A 16,905-nucleotide genomic window follows, 5' to 3' on the forward strand; every position below is an offset into this window, starting at 1 on the left:
TGCAGACACTGTCTCTGTTCTCACATCAGAGGGAGATGCTGAAAGTTGATACACGACATTATGAAAGGGCCATTAAGGGATAAAGTGTGCACTCATACCGGCCATCAATAGACTGCCAGGAACCATAATTCATGAGGAATGTCTGGCGGCCAAGGTGACATGGATGTCAGTAAGCGTCTCTGCTCCAGGAGAACCCGTCTGATATTCTGATGTCTCTTCATAAATTTCCAGGAGGAGTTAGAGAGGAATGTCAGAAAAAAATGCTCCAATATTGCTATTTAATGGGAATGCAAACATGGCAGGGCAAAGGAACAGACCTCTACAAGGAGAAACTGCCACCATGCTTTATTCTTTTTACCTTGGTCTCAGTGACCTAAAACAAAAGTATCCAATGTATACATTTCTCTGAAAAGAAATGTACAGTTTGTAATGGAGCAGTCTTTGAAAGCCAGACCCGGGCTCACTACCGTCCTCTAGGTGCCTGAGGTTTATCCACTACCGGAGGTGAACTAATATGAGAAAAACTGGGCAAAACCACCGAGAGCAAACCGGCTGTGAAGAAGCGGCTACCGGCCAGTTCAGCAGGGAATCTCCACTACATCAGGGCCCTAAGGATGTAGGACACACAGCTCTGTACCCGCACACTTTACCAGACGCACCCCGGCCATCTTGCTGAAAGATTTCTCCTAGCCAGGCTCCCCGGGGGTAATAACAAATGACTAGCGCAATTCAGAAACGCTGATCTGATAAATGTTCCAATCAGATGCACAGATGTCCAGTTAGACTATTCTTAGGGTACAATATGTATTTGGACCACATGTATGTGCTCTCACTGGGAAGCTGCTGATCGGTACTCTCCTCTTCATCAGAATAAAAGGCTTAGGCACCTAAGGGGCAGGGAAGAAGGGGACCATAAACTTTAAGTTGTACATATCATACATACACACATTACATGTACTAGATGTACAATATTACCAGGTACCGAAGAGAGAAATTCCACCCAAGAAATGAGACTCAGGAAACTACCACACAAGGAAATGAAAAGCTCCAGTGCCATGAGTTACACACAGGCCCTTCCCCTGCGGAGCAGTATATATAGACTTACAGTATATAAAAAGTTTTTGCACCCATTAAAATCACAAGTTTTTGTCATGTCAAAACATCATCGTTTTTCCACCTTTAGGCTGTGTACACACGTTGCGTTTTTTATGCGTTTTTTTCCGCGCTGAGTCCATGAGAATCATGAAATGCTGTGCACATGAGTACTATTTTTCCTTTGAGGATTTGTTGTGCACTTAAATCTGCAGCGTGTCAGTTCTTTGTGCGTTTTTGACCCTTTGAATGCACAGGAAAAAACAGCAAAAACGCTGAAGATTTTCCGCAGTTTCACTCTCAAGAGATGCAGAAAGCTTGCTGAAATTTTAGCAAGCAAATACTCAATGTGAACACATTGCCTAAGAGACAGATGGCATGGACATGTCTGTCCACATGCTCCTCCACCAGTGGCCATCTTATGGACAGGAGAGCCCATCATACCTCTAGGTGCCACAGAGTCACGTCTTCAACACAGCTGTTAAAACTAATGTGGCTGGTAAATTATTCTGCAGCTGCCAGCAATGGACAGTGAAATACAGCGGCTATAGAGGGCAAAGGATGCAACATTTTTAAGGACGCCTAATGGAAAAAAATCATTTTTTACCTCAGTTGCATGCATTTGAGTAAAAAAAAAATGTCCTCAAACGTGGACAACCCCTTTAATTAGTCAGGCGAACGTGCATGGTAGAATAATGGAAAATGTGGGCTCAAGAACCCGAGAATCGAGGAATTGGAGAATTTAGTGTCCTGTAGGTGTAGAGCGTCAGCTTTTTCGTATACTTATTTTTTACCTTGTTGTGGAGAATTGAAAACTTATAATGTCTAAGAGATCAGGCTAAGAGTTGAGGGTGGGGAATTTGAGGATATTTAGGGAGATAATGAAACAAATAGAAAATGCTCAAAAGCCCCCGGTGTGGGCTTAGAGACTAAAAAAATCAAGAAGCTGGGAGTGTATAGAGGGTATAGAAAGACTCACATGTGCTTTCATTGTGGTGAGGGGACTGCTTCCCATGGAGGGCTATCAGGGGGACACAGTCATGTGTCAGGCAGGGAGCAGCTAGTATCAGCACGCTGCCTCTGCTCCCTGCCTGACACCTGACTACACATTATGCACTGTTGTAGCTTGTTCTGCACTGGTTCACAGCCTGTATTTGCAGCTTCTTTATGACATGTCCAGGAGTGTAGAGAGCTATGTCTGTCATAAAGAAGTTGTGAAAGTCGTAGTTACTCACCGGTTAACGGTATTTTTCGGAGTCCATGACAGCACCACCTGAGAGAGGGGATCCGCCCTCCAGGAACAGGAAATCTTACAGATACAGTGGGGAAAAAAAGTATTTAGTCAGTCAGCAATAGTGCAAGTTCCACCACTTAAAAAGATGAGAGGCGTCTGTAATTTACATCATAGGTAGACCTCAACTATGGGAGACAAACTGAGAAAAAAAAATCCAGAAAATCACATTGTCTGTTTTTTTTTTCATTTTATTTGCATATTATGGTGGAAAATAAGTATTTGGTCAGAAACAAGCAATCAAGATTTCTGGCTCTCACAGACCTGTAACTTCTTCTTTAAGAGTCTCCTCTTTCCTCCACTCATTACCTGTAGTAATGGCACCTGTTTAAACTTGTTATCAGTATAAAAAGACACCTGTGCACACCCTCAAACAGTCTGACTCCAAACTCCACTATGGTGAAGACCAAAGAGCTGTCAAAGGACACCAGAAACAAAATTGTAGCCCTGCACCAGGCTGGGAAGACTGAATCTGCAATAGCCAACCAGCTTGGAGTGAAGAAATCAACTGTGGGAGCAATAATTAGAAAATGGAAGACATACAAGACCACTGACAATCTCCCTCGATCTGGTGCTCCACGCAAAATCCCACCCCGTGGGGTCAGAATGATCACAAGAACGGTGAGCAAAAATCCCAGAACCACGCGGGGGGACCTAGTGAATGAACTGCAGAGAGCTGGGACCAATGTAACAAGGCCTACCATAAGTAACACACTACGCCACCATGGACTCAGATCCTGCAGTGCCAGACGTGTCCCACTGCTTAAGCCTGTACATGTCCGGGCCCGTCTGAAGTTTGCTAGAGAGCATTTGGATGATCCAGAGGAGTTTTGGGAGAATGTCCTATGGTCTGATGAAACCAAACTGGAACTGTTTGGTAGAAACACAACTTGTCGTGTTTGGAGGAAAAAGAATACTGAGTTGCATCCATCAAACACTATACCTACTGTAAAGCATGGTGGTGGAAACATCATGCTTTGGGGCTGTTTCTCTGCAAAGGGGCCAGGACGACTGATCCGGGTACATGAAAGAATGAATGGGGCCATGTATCGTGAGATTTTGAGTGCAAACCTCCTTCCATCAGCAAGGGCATTGAAGATGAAACGTGGCTGGGTCTTTCAACATGACAATGATCCAAAGCACACCGCCAGGGCAACAAAGGAGTGGCTTCGTAAGAAGCATTTCAAGGCCCTGGAGTGGCCTAGCCAGTCTCCAGATCTCAACCCTATAGAAAACCTTTGGAGGGAGTTGAAAGTCCGTGTTGCCAAGCGAAAAGCCAAAAACATCACTGCTCTAGAGGAGATCTGCATGGAGGAATGGGCCAACATACCAACAAAAGTGTGTGGCAACCTTGTGAAGACTTACAGAAAACGTTTGACCTCTGTCATTGCCAACAAAGGATATATCACAAAGTATTGAGATGAAATTTTGTTTCTGACCAAATACTTATTTTCCACCATAATATGCAAATAAAATGAAAAAAAAACAGACAATGTGATTTTCTGGATTTTTTTTCTCAGTTTGTCTCCCATAGTTGAGGTCTATCTATGATGTAAATTACAGACGCCTCTCATCTTTTTAAGTGGTGGAACTTGCACTATTGCTGACTGACTAAATACTTTTTTTCCCCACTGTACATAAGGGCGGCACCTCTCCCACGCATCAGTTGGTTTACAGAGCACAAGAAGACCACAGAAGTTAATTTATATACAATACTCTACACGACTATTAATTACCCGTGTACATATAAGAGGAAGCAGTGCACACCCAAATTAAACTAAAAGGGAGGGAATATACGGGTGCTGTCATGGTCTCCGAAAAATACCATTAACCGGTGAGTAACTACGACTTTATTCGGTCGTCCATGACAGCACCACCTGAGAGAATTACAGAGAGTAATAATTACATAGGGAGCGACTACAGCCTGCAGAACCCTGACACCAAAGGAGAGGTCTGAGGAAGCACCCAGGTCTAGTCTATAATGGTTATAAAAGGTGCTCAGAGATGACCAGGTAGCTGCCTTACATATTTGGTCGATCGAGACCTCCGATCTCTCTGCCCACGAGGTTGCCATGGCCCTGGTGGAATGCGCCCTCAGCTTGCCAGGAGCCAGTTTGTCCTTTGAGGTGTATGCTAATGAAATGGCCTCCCTAATCCACCTCGCTAGCAAGCTTTTTGAAGCCCTAAGGCCCTTTCTGGTGCCCTGATAGGAGATAAACAAGGCATTATCCTTCTTCCAGGGTCGGTAACCGCCAGGTACTCTAGGAGACATCTCCTAACGTCTAGAGTGTGTAGTTTCCTTTCCTTATCGTTCGTGGGATTAGGAAGGAAGGATGGAAGGACTATCTCCTGAGTTCTATGGAAACTGGAGGCTACTTTAGGCAGGTATGCTGGATCGGGTGTAAGAATTACCCTGTCGTCCCCGAATTGTATGTAGGGAGGAAGCCTAGATAACGCCTGGATGTCACTTACTCTATGGGCTGATGTCAACGCTACCAGAAGAGCTACTTTAAGAGACAGGTTTTTTGTGGAGGCTGATGAGATAGGTTCAAACGGGGCCTCCGTCATGGCCGTGAGGACTAGGTTTAGATCCCACGGCATAAATTTATTTTTTACTACTGGTCTGGACCTGCCTGTTGCCTTAATAAACCTATTGATCCAATAGTTATTGGCGATGCTGCAGTTGAAAAGTGCCCCTAGAGCCGACACCTGTACTTTAAGGGTGCTGGTGGAGAGTCCCATGTCCAGACCTCTTTGTAAGAACTCTAAGATCTGTGCTATGGGAGTGGACTGCCCAGCTACTACCCCTGATCCCTGAAGGAATCTTTTCCCAAATCCTGCCGTAGATTTTAGTTGTAATTGGCTTTCTGCTTTTGAGCAGGGTGTTAATTAGAGCTGAGGAGAAACCTTTCTCCTTTAGTAGTGCCTGTTCAAAATGCACGCCGTCAGATGTAGGCCAGCTACCTGAGGATGGTAAACTGGGCCCTGGGATAGGAGGTCTGGGATGTTTGGTAGGACCCAAGGGTCGGATACCGACATGGTCCTGAGGTAGAGAACCATGCCCTCCTGGGCCAAAACGGGGAGATCTCTATAATCCTCTCCTTGTCCTTCCTGATTTTCCTCATCACCAGGGGTAGTAGAGAGAGGGGAGGGAAGGCGTATGCTAGCCCGAAGTCCCATTTGATCAGAAGGGCATCTACTGCCAGAGGGTTCTCCCTGGGATTTAGAGAGCAGAACTGAGGCACCTTCCTGTTCTCTCTGGTGGCGAAGAGGTCCACTTCTGGCTTCCCCCATTTTTTTACGATCAGGTCGAAGATGGAGGTTTTTAACCCCTTCATGACCAAGCCTATTTTGACCTTAATGACCAGGCCATTTTTTGCAATTCTGACCAGTGTCCCTTTATGAGGTAATAACTCAGGAACGCTTCAACGGATCCTAGCAATTCTGAAATTGTTTTTCGTGACATATTGAGCTTCATGTTAGTGGTAAATTTAGGTCGATAATTTTTGCGTTTATTTGTGAAAAAAATGGAAGTTTGGCGAAAATTTCGCAATTTTCAAATTTTGAATTTTTATTCTGTTAAACCAGAGAGGTATGTGACACAAAATAGTTACTAAATAACATTTCCCACATGTCTACTTTACATCAGCACAATTTTGGAAACATTTTTTTTTGTTCGGGAATTATAAGGGTTAAAATTTGACCAGCGATTTCTCATTTTTACAACAAAATTTACAAAACCATTTTTGTTTTAGGGACCACCTCACATTTGAAGTCACTTTGAGGGGTCTATATGGCAGAAAATACCCAAAAGTGACACGATTCTAAAAACTGCACCCCTCAAGCTATTCAAAACTATTATTAACCCTTCAGGTGCTTCACATGAACTAAAGCAACGTGGAAGGAAAAAATGGACGTTTTAATTTTTCCAACAAAAATTTTCTTTTAGCATCAATTTTTTCATTTTCACGTGGGTAACAGGATAAAATGGATCATAAAATTTGTTGGGCAATTTCTCCTGAGTACATCGATACCTCATATGTGGTCATAAACCACTGTTTGGGCGCATGGCAGGGCTCAGAAGGGAAGGAGCGCCATTTGACTTTTTGAATGGAAAATATGCTGGAATATTTAGCGTTTGCCATGTCGCGTTTGGAGAGCCCCTGTGCGCCTAAACATTGTAGCTCCCCAACAAGTGACCCCATTTTGGAAACTAGACCCTCCAAGGAACTTATCTAGATTCATAATGAGCAATTTGAACCCCCAGGTGCTTCACAAACTGATCCGTAAAAAAAAAAAAGTACTTTTTTTTTCACAAAAATTTTCTTTTAACCTCAGTTTTTTCATTTTCACATGGGCAACAGGATAAAATGGATCCTAAAATTTGTTGGTCAATTTCTCCTGAGTACACTGATACCTCATATGTGGTCATAAACCACTGTTTGGGCGCACGGCAGGGCCTGGAAGGGAAGGAGCGCCATTTGACTTTTTGAATGGAAAATTAGCTCCAATCGTTAGCGGACACCATGTTGTGTTTGGAGAGCCCCTGTGTGCCTAAACATTCGAGCTCCCCCACAAGTGACCCCATTTTGGAAACTAAACCCCCTAAGGAGCTTATCTAGATGTGTGGTGAGCACTCTGAACCCCCAAGTGCTTCACAGAAGTTTATAACGCAGTACCGTGAAAATAAAAAAATATTTTTTTCCCCTCAAAAAATGATTTTTAGCCCACTATTTTTTATTTTCACAACGGTAATAAGATAAATTGGACCCTAAAAGTTGTTGTCCAGTTTGTCCTGACTACGCTGGTACCCCATAAGTGTGGGGGCACACTGTTTGGGCACACGTTGGGGCTCGGAAGGGAAGTAGTGACGTTTTGAAATGTCGACATGATGGAATGGTCTGCAGGCGTCATGTTACGTTTGCAGAGCCCCTGATGTACCTAAACAGTGGAAACCCCCCACAAGTGACCCCATTTTGGAAACTAGACCACCCAAGGAACTAATCTAGATGTGTGGTGAGCACGTTGAACCCCCAAGTGCTTCACAGAAGTTTATAACGCAGAGCCGTGAAAATAAAAATTAATTTTTTCTCTACAAATATTATTTTTTTAGCCCCCAATTTTTAATTTTCCCAAGGGTAACAGGAGAAATTAGACCCCCAAAGTTCTTGTGCAATTTTTCCTGAGTACACTGATACCCCACATGTGGGGGTTAACCACTGTTTGGGCACACGTCGGGGCTCGGAATGGAAGCAGCACTGTTCGACTTTTTGAACACAAAATTGGCTGGAATAAATGGTGGCGCCATGTCGTGTTTGGAGACCCCCCTGATGTGCCTAAACAGTGGAAACCCCTCAATTCTATCTCCAACCCTAACCCCAACACACCCCTAACCCTAATCCCAACACTAATCATAACCCCAACACACCCCTAACCCTAATACCAACTCTAACCCTAATCCCTAGCCCTAACCCTTGCCCTAACCCTAGCCCTATTTCTAACCCTAACCCTATTTCTAACCCTAATTGAAAAATAAAAATATTTTATTATTTGTCCCTATGGGGGGTGATAAGGGGGTGGTGATTTACTTTTTTTTTTTAATTTTGATCACTGTGAGTTTATCACAGTGATCAAAATAAAAAAAAATGGAAATGCCAGCGGGCACACTGCGCATGCGCCCGCCATTTTCCAAGATGGCGGCGCCCATGGACCGGGACGGCCGAATGGCGGGACACCGGGACGGCCAGGGGGGTTAGTATCGTGGGGGGGGGGATCGGAAGGTGGGGAGGAGCGGAGGGAAGGGGGCAGATTGTGACAGCGGCGGCCGATCGGCGCCGTCAGTCGGTGGCGGTGCCCGATCGTCGCAGTCAGTCGGCGGGGGGGGTTAACTTAGTATCTCCAGCCATGTCCGATGCCATTTCAGCATCGGCCATGGCTGGATTGTAATATTTCATCAATTTTCATTGATGAAATATTACTATCGCTCTGATTGGCTGTTTCACTTTTAACAGCCAATCAGAGCGATCGTAGCCACGTGGGGCCGAAGCCACGCCCCCTGTGATGAAGAACAAAGCCCTCTGTATCTGCGGGTCGGGTGACCTTTCAGTGACCCCGGTCACCCGACCTTCAGGGGGGCTTTAAACTCATGACACAGCATATGCATCATTGGTCGGATTGGCACCGACTTTCATGACGCATACGCTGTCATTGGTCGAGAAGGGGTTAACTGAGTGAAAACTGTCTGAAATCTGGTGGAATTGCGCATAACGTCTGGGTTTCCTATTAATTAGGATATGTGTTGTACGTATGGTAAAAGGAGGCCAGGAGTCTGCAGACTGTAATAACCCCTGTAATAAGAGGGGGCTTTAAAGTCATGACGCCACATAGGTGTCACTGGTCAGATTGGCACCAGTTTTCATGACGCCAATGTGGTGTCATTGGTCGGGAAGTGGTTAAGGACCATTCCCCTTGCTTTAGAATTTTGCGGCTTAGGAAGTCTGCTGCGGTGTTTTCTTTTCCTTTTATGTGCAGAGCTGTTAAAGACAGGAGATGTTGCTCTGCCCATTGGAACAGCCGCTCTGCTACCTCCATCAGGGGCCTGGAACGAGTCCCACCTTGGTGATTGATGTAAGCCACGGTGACCTGATTGTCGGAGAATATTCGAACATGGTGACCCTGTAGATACACAAAAAGTTTTTTGACAGCCTGTTCTACGGCTGTTAGCTCTTTCAGATTGGAGGACATTTCCAACTGATGGTATTCCCACAGTCCTGGATCAAGATTTCCCCCATATGGGCTCCCCAACCCGTAGGGCTTGTGTCTGTGGTGATTACCCAGGTTACGTTATATTCCCAGGGCACCCCTCTGGCTAGACTGTTTTAGTCTAGCCACCACTCCAGGGATTTCAAAGTATGTTGGGATAGAGTCAACTGGCCTTCTAGGTAACCGCCCAGGATCTTTTGATGGCGTAAAACTTCGCCCTGTAGCACCCTTGTATGGAACTGGGCCCACCGGACCGCGGGGATGCAGGATGAGAGAGCGCCCAGGAGGGACATTGCCTTTCTAAGAGACATGGTAGGGCTATTGGAGGCGTTCAGGACCTGCTGACGTAGGCGAACCAATTTTTCGGGTGGAAGACGACACTCCTGTTTCTGCGAATCTAGGGTTAAGCCCAAGAACTGCTGGACTTTCATGGGCTGTAGACGGGACTTCTTAATGTTTAATAGCCACCCTAACCGTTCCGGAGCTGATTTTGTTTTTTGCAATTGATCCAGACAATGGTCTGCTGTTTTGCCTCCAATAAGGAAGTCATCCAGGTAGGGGATTACTAATATGTCTACTTCCCGCAGATGGGCCATAACTTCCGCTATAACCTTAGTGAACACCCGGGGGGCGACTGCTATACCAAAGGGAAGGGCGACATATTGAAAATGCTGTAACGACCCCTGTAAATGAACCGCCACTCTAAGGAAACGCTGATGAGACGCATAGATGGGTATATGGTAATCTTTTAAATCCAACACCACCATAAAACAATTCTCAAACAGTAATTTTATTGTGGAATTGATCGTTTCCATTTTGAAAGGTCGAATGACCAGGTATCTGTTGAGTGCCCTCAGGTTGATTATGGTCTTGTAAGAATTGTCCGGTTTACAGACCAAAAATAGGGGGGAGTAAAAGCCTTCGTCCTCCTCCACCTCTGGTACCTTTGTCAGTACACCCTTATGGCATAGGTCAAGAATTTCAGTTTCTAGGGCAGCCTGTTCCGCCAGGGAAGACCTGAGCGGGGTGACCCTAAAACTGTTCCGGGGGGCACAGGCAAATTCTAGCCTTAGGCCTGAGGCTACCAACCCCCGGATCCAGTCACTGTTTGGGATCTGCGACCAGGCTTGGTAGAAGGCCGATAGTCTACCTCCCACCGGAGCCTCTAGTCATTGGGGAGGTTTCTTGGTCTCACGGGATACTTCCTGGCGTCCCGCTCCAAACATAAACCCGGTACCTCTTTTCTTTTTATCTTTCCATCTGCCCCAGTCCCTGGATGATTTCGTACTGAAAAATCTCTTCCTAGCAAAGGGATGCCTATAGGAAGGGGTGGCAGGGAAGGGAATTTCTTTTTATCGTCGCCAGCTTTCTCCAGGAGTTCATTTAGGACTAGTCCGAATAGATATTCCCCCTCACTCGGGATGGAGCAAAGCCGGGATCTGGCCTTGATGTCCCCAGGCCAGCATATCAGCCATATTGCCCATCAGGCTGCATTCGATAGCCCTGCGGCTTTGGCCGCCATCCTTGCGGAATCTGCTGAGGCGTCGGCTAAAAAGGCTGCCACATCCTGGATGGTAGGTAGGGTTTTCAAGATAGAGGACAGAGCCTCGAGGGAGTCTGTGTTTCCAGCTGGTCCAGCCAGACCATCATAGATCTGGCTGTGCAGGTAGCTGCTACTGCCGGTCTCAGGGCGCCAGCTGACATTTCCCATGTCCCTTTTCAAGTAGGAGTCCGCATTTTTATCTAGTGGATCCTTTAAAGAGACCATGTTATCAAAGGGGATAGCGGATTTTTTGGATGCCTTAGCCACTGCTGCATCCAATTTTGGAGCTTTGTCCCATTTGTTCACCACGGGGTCTTCAAAGGGATATCGCCGTTTAAAAGCTGGTGGTAGGGAGCCTTTCCTTTCTGGTTTCCTCCATTCCCTATTGATCAAATTTTGGACCTTGTCGTTTAACGGGAACAACTTACGTTTCCTGGGGTCTAAACCCCTGAACATTAGGTCCCGCGCTGACCGTTCTGGTTTTGTGTCTGTTACCCCCATGGTAGCCCTGACTTCCTTGACTAGTTTGTCCACTTGTTCCAGACCCAGACAGAAACGACTGGCGTCTTCCTCTGAAGAGGATGCGGAGGTGGATGGCTCTGAGGAGTCTTCATTTCCTCTAGGTCAGCTGAAGAGCCTGACCCTGAGAAACTTGCTCTCTTTCTTTTCCTAGATGACTCCCCCTGGGGTACGGACTTTAGGGCTTTAACTTCCGTCCTGATAATTTCCCTTAGACTTGTAGCGAAGTCAGGGGTTTCTTCCGCCACCTACAGGAGGGGGGACAGGGTAAGGAAGTATGCATGGTAATTTTTTGGGACTACTCCCTTTTTTTTTCTTTTTTTTTTTACCGTCTGCCGTATACATGACTGGCACAGCCTTTTAGGGTAGGCGTAAGGCAAGGGGCATTTGCAAAGGGCGCACTCCCTGTTTTTTGCCTTGTCAGCGCATTTCTTCCCTTATAGGAAGAAAAACATAAGGGGAACACTGCATCAGGGCACATTCACGAAGATCTCTTACCCTGAGCAGAAGGCGTAGGTACCGGATCACGGGGGGGGGGGGGGGGCGAGCTGGATCCTTCGGCCTGGAGGAACTTCTATGGCTGGATTGTCCAGTTCGTTTTTTCTCTTGCTGGGAGCTGGTTTGGGACCTCTCTGAGGTACGTTCCTGCACTCGGTCCAGCTGGGCCACGGCAGCTTCCGGCTCGTCCATTTCTGCACCTGAGCTGAAGCCACTCTGCAGTGCTTCTGTGCCCTTTTATTTTCCCCCCGGCAATCCGGGTTCACAGGTGTCATGGCCAGGGGCTAATTCTCCCCCCTCTTTCCCCCTCCCGACGTCCATGGATACTCCTCCCTGCGCGCGGCCCCCCCGCCCCAGCCGCTATGTCGGCGATGGGAGAAAAGCCGGCCGGCATCCGACTTCCGGCCCGTCGCTACAGGCCCCTCCCCCCGCGTCACTTCTTTTTTTATATCGGTTCAGATGTTTGCAAACTGCCACGGTCCGGTCAGATGGGCGGGCTTATTCAACTGCTGCCCCCCCTCCCTGTCTTGCTCTACACAAGAAGAAATACGTAGAGCAAGACAGGGAGGGGGGGAGCAGTTGAATAAGCCCCGCCCATCGGACCGGACAGCGGCAGTTTACATACATCTGAACCGATATAAAAAAGGTATTTATGCATGAAAGGTCAGGGGTCAGGGGGAAGCAAAAGTACTAAGAGAATCCTTATGTGACACACAATTGAATGATATTATATGATATCGTAAAAAAGGGGTGACAGATTCCCTTTAAATCAATATTTGAATAAAAAAAATTCTACGCAATAAAAGTACACACATTTAGTATTGCCGAGTTCGTAATGACCCGACCTATAAAACTGTCCCACTAGTTAACCCCTTTAGGGAACACCATTAAAAAAGGCAAAAAAACAATGCTTTATCATCATACCACCAAACAAAGTGGAATAACGCGATCAAAAAGAATGATATAAATAAACATGGTACCGCTGAAAACATCATCTTGTCCCACAAAAAACAAGCCGCTATATAGCTCCATCACCGGAAAAATAAAAAAGTTATACCTCTCAGAATAAAGCGATACAAAAATAATTTTTTATATGAAATCGTTTTTATTGTATAAAAGCACCAAAACATAAAAAAAAGGATATAAATGAGGTATCGCTGTTTATCAATTTTACCACGCACGGAACGGTATAAACGCCCCCCAAAAGAAATTCATGAATTGCTGGTTTTTGTTCATTCTGCCTCCCAAAATTTGGAATAAAAAGTGATCAAAAAATGTCATGTGCCCGACAATGGTACCAATAAAAACGTCAACTCGTCCTGCAAAAAATAAGACCTCATATGACTCTGTGGGCCAAAATATTGAAAAATTATAGCTCTCAAAATGTGGTGATGCAAAAACTATTTTTTGCAATAAAAAGCGTCTTTTAGTGTGTGACAGCTGCCAAACATAAAACCCGCTAGAAATAGTAAATCAAACCCCCCTTTATCACCCCCTTAGTTAGGGAGAAATAATAAAAGTATATATTTCCATTTTCCCATTAGGGTTAGGATTGGGGCTAAAGTTAGGTTTAGGGTTAGGATTGGGATTAGGGTTGGAATTAGGGTTAGGGGTGTGTTGGGGTTAGGGTTGGAGTTAGAATTGGGGAGTTTCCACTGTTTAGGCACATCAGGGGCTCTCCAAACGCGACATGTGTCTGATCTCAATTCCAGCCAATTCTGCGTTGAAAAAGTCAGTGCTCCTTCCCTTCCGAGCTCTACCATGCGCCCAGTGGTTTACCCTCACATATGGGGTATCAGCATACTTAGGACAAATTGCACAACAACTTTTGGGGTCCAATTTCTCCTGTTACCCTTGGCACTTGGGAAAATAAAAAAATTGGGGCCGAAAAGATCATCTTTGTGAAAAAAATATTTTTTATTTTTACGGCTCTACATTATAAACTTCTGTGAAGCACTTGGGGGTTCAAAGTGCTCACCACATATCTAGATAAGTTCGTTAGGGGGTCTAGTTTTCAAAATGGTGTCACATGTGGGGGGTTTCCACTGTTAAGGCACATCAGGGGCTCTCCAAACGTGACATGGCATCCAATCTGAATTCCAGCCAATTTTGCATTGAAAAGTCAAATGGCGCTCCATCCCTTCCAAGCTCTGCCATGCGCCCATACAGTAGTTTACCTGCATATATGGGGTATCGTCATACTCAGGACAAATTGTACAACAACTTTTGGGGTCCAATTTCTCCTGTTACCTTTGGTAAAATTAAACAAATTGGATCTGAAATAAAGTTTTTGTGAAAAAAAGTTAAATATTTAATTTTTTTTTAAACATTCCAAAAATTCCTGTGAAGCACCTGAAGGGTTAATTAACTTCTTGAATGTGGTTTTGAGCACTTTGAGGAGAGCAGTTTTTAGAATGGTGTCACTTTTGGGAATTTTCTATCATATATACTCCTTAAATTGACTTCAAATGTGATTTGGTCCCTAAAAAAAATGGTGGTGTAAAAATGAGAAATCGCTGGTTAACTTTTAACCCTTATAACTTCCTTAAAAAAAAAATTTTGGTTCCAAAATTGTGCAGATGTAAAGTAGACACATGGGAAATGTTATTTATTAACTATTTTGTGTGACATATTTCTCTGTTTTAAGGGCATGAAAATTCAAAGTTGGAAAATTGCTAAATTTTCGCCAAATTTCTAAGTTTTTTTCACAAATAAATGCAAGTCATATCAAAGAAATTTTACCACTATCATGAAGTACAATATGTCACGAGAAAACAATGTCAGAATCACCAGGATCCATGGAAGCGTTCCAGAGTTATTACCTCATAAAGGGACAGTGGTCAGAATTGTAAAAAAAATGGCCCGGTCATTAACGTGCAAACCACCCTTGGGGGTAAAGGGGTTAATGACCAAATACTTATTTTCCACCATAATTTGCAAATTAAATCATGTCAAATCAGACAAGGTGATTTTGTTTTCTCATTTTGACTCTCATAGTTGTGGTCTACTTATGATGTCAATTACAGGCCTCTCTCCTCTTTTAACAGTGGGTACAGAAAGTATTCAGACCCCTTTAAATTTTTCACTCGTTTCATTGCAGCCATTTGGTAATGTACACTCTGCACCCCATCTTGACAGAAAAAAACAGAAATGTAGAAATGTTTGCAAATTTATTAAAAAAGAAAAACTGAAATATCACATGGTCATAAGTATTCAGACCCTTTGCTCAGTATTGAGTAGAAGCACCCTTTTGAGCTAGTACAGCTATGAGCGTTCTTGGGAATGATGCTACAAGTTTTTCACACCTGGATTTGGGGATCCTCTGCCATTCTTCCTTGCAGATCCTCTCCAGTTCCGTCAGGTTGGATGGTGAACGTTGGTGGACAGCCATTTTCAGGTCTCTCCAGAGATGCTCAATTGGGTTTAGGTCAGGGCTCTGGCTGGGCCAGCCAAGAATGGTCACAGAGTTGTTCTGGAGCCACTCCTTTGTTATTTTAGCTGTGTGCTTAGGGTCATTGTCTTGTTGGAAGGTGAAGCTTCAGCCAAGTCTGAGGTCCAGAGCACTCTGGAAGAGGATTTCATCCAGGATATCTCTGTACTTGGCTGCATTCATGTTACTTTAATTGCAACCAGTCATCCTGTCCCTGCAGCTGAAAAACACCCCCATAGCATGATGCTGCCACCACGTTTCACTGTTGGGATTGTATTGGGCAGGTGATGAGCATTGCCTGGTTTTCTCCACATATACCGCTCAGAATTATCACAAAAATGATCTATCTTCGTCTCATCAGACAAGAGAATCATATCTCTCAGTCTAGTAGTCCTTTTTTTTTTTTTCGCAAACTCTATGCAGACTTTAATGTCTTGCACTGAAGAGAGGCTTCCGTCAGGACATTCTCCCATGAAGACTCGACTGGTGGAGGGCTGCAGTGATAGTTGACTTTGTGGAACTTTCTCCCATCTCCCTACTGCACCTGTTGAGCTCAACCACAGTGATCTTGGGGTTCTTCTTTACCGCTGTCACCAAGGTTCTTCTCCCACGATTGCTCAGTTTGGCTGGACGGCCAAGTCTAGGAAGACTTCTGGTGGTCCCAAACGTCTTCCATTTAAGCAATACGGAGGCCACTATACTCTTAGGAACCTTGAGTACTGCAGACATTCTTTTGTAACCTTGGTCAGATCTGTGACGTGCCACAATTCTGTCTCTGATCTCCTTGGCCAGTTCTTTTGACCTCATGATTCTCATTTGGTCTGACATGCACTGTGAGCTGTGAGGTCTTATATAGACAGGTGTGTGCCTTTACAAACGAAGTCCTATCAGTTTAATTAAACACATCTTGCCTCTAATGAAGTAATAGAACCATCTCAAGGAGGATCACAAGGAAATGGACAGCATGTGACTTAAATATGAGTGTCTGAGCAAAGGGTCTAAATACTTATGACCACGTGATATTTCAGTTTTTCTTCTTAATAAATTTGCAAAGATTTCTACATTTCTGTTTTTTTCCGTCACGATGGGGTGCAGTGTGTACATTAATGAGAAAAAAAAAAATAACTTTTTTGAATTTACCAAATGGGTGCAATGAATAAAGAGTTAAAAATTTAAAGGGGTCTGAATAATTTCCGTACTCGCTTTAAGAGGGAGAACTTGCACAATTGGTGGCTGACTAAATACTTTTTTCCCCACTGTATGTGCGGGCATTACAAAGTCCGCAAAGACACAAAGTTCTATGGCAGCAAATTTTTGGTATTAATTCATTTGAATTTACTCTTTAATTACATTTTTCCACAGTTCCACCCCAAATCCTTAACATCTCTACAAATATCACAGTCAACGAGGGGAGCACTGTGACCCTCCGATGTCTGGCCACTGGCAGACCTGAACCCATTGTAACATGGAAACATTATTCGGGAAAATGTAAGTATCTATGAATATGTATAAAAAAAACTTCAGGTAATAATGATGGCAGGTTATGCCACCAGGAAATGTGGATGTGAGCATATCCACCATGCAAATACGGATGTGAGCATATCCACCCTATAAATATGGATGATCGTATCCACCCTGTGAATATGGATGAGGGCATATACAGCCTATAAATATGGATGAGGGCATATACAGCCTATAAATACGGAGAGCGAATACAGCCTGTAGATATGGATGAGAGCAAATACAGCCTATAAATATGGATGAGAGGGT

General features: G+C 44.6%; 2 protein-coding genes across 2 annotated transcripts in view; one reads left to right on the forward strand and one right to left on the reverse strand.

The window, feature by feature from the left end:
- The window catches only part of LOC141085047 (opioid-binding protein/cell adhesion molecule homolog), a 225,731-nt gene that overhangs the window by 185,095 nt on the left and 23,731 nt on the right, over positions 1-16,905 (forward strand). Inside the window, exon 3 of the mRNA XM_073570046.1 lies at positions 16,498-16,623. Coding sequence (XP_073426147.1) covers positions 16,498-16,623 — 126 coding nt within the window. The remainder of the gene's footprint in view (positions 1-16,497; positions 16,624-16,905) is intronic.
- LOC141085046 (protein CEPU-1-like) overlaps positions 1-16,905 on the reverse strand; it is a 1,055,154-nt gene that overhangs the window by 126,970 nt on the left and 911,279 nt on the right. The window lies entirely within an intron of this gene.

This window comes from Dendrobates tinctorius, unplaced genomic scaffold, assembly GCF_039654945.1.
Source record: "Dendrobates tinctorius isolate UK_male_01 unplaced genomic scaffold, ASM3965494v1 ptg000028l, whole genome shotgun sequence".
Classification (NCBI taxonomy): domain Eukaryota; kingdom Metazoa; phylum Chordata; class Amphibia; order Anura; family Dendrobatidae; genus Dendrobates; species Dendrobates tinctorius.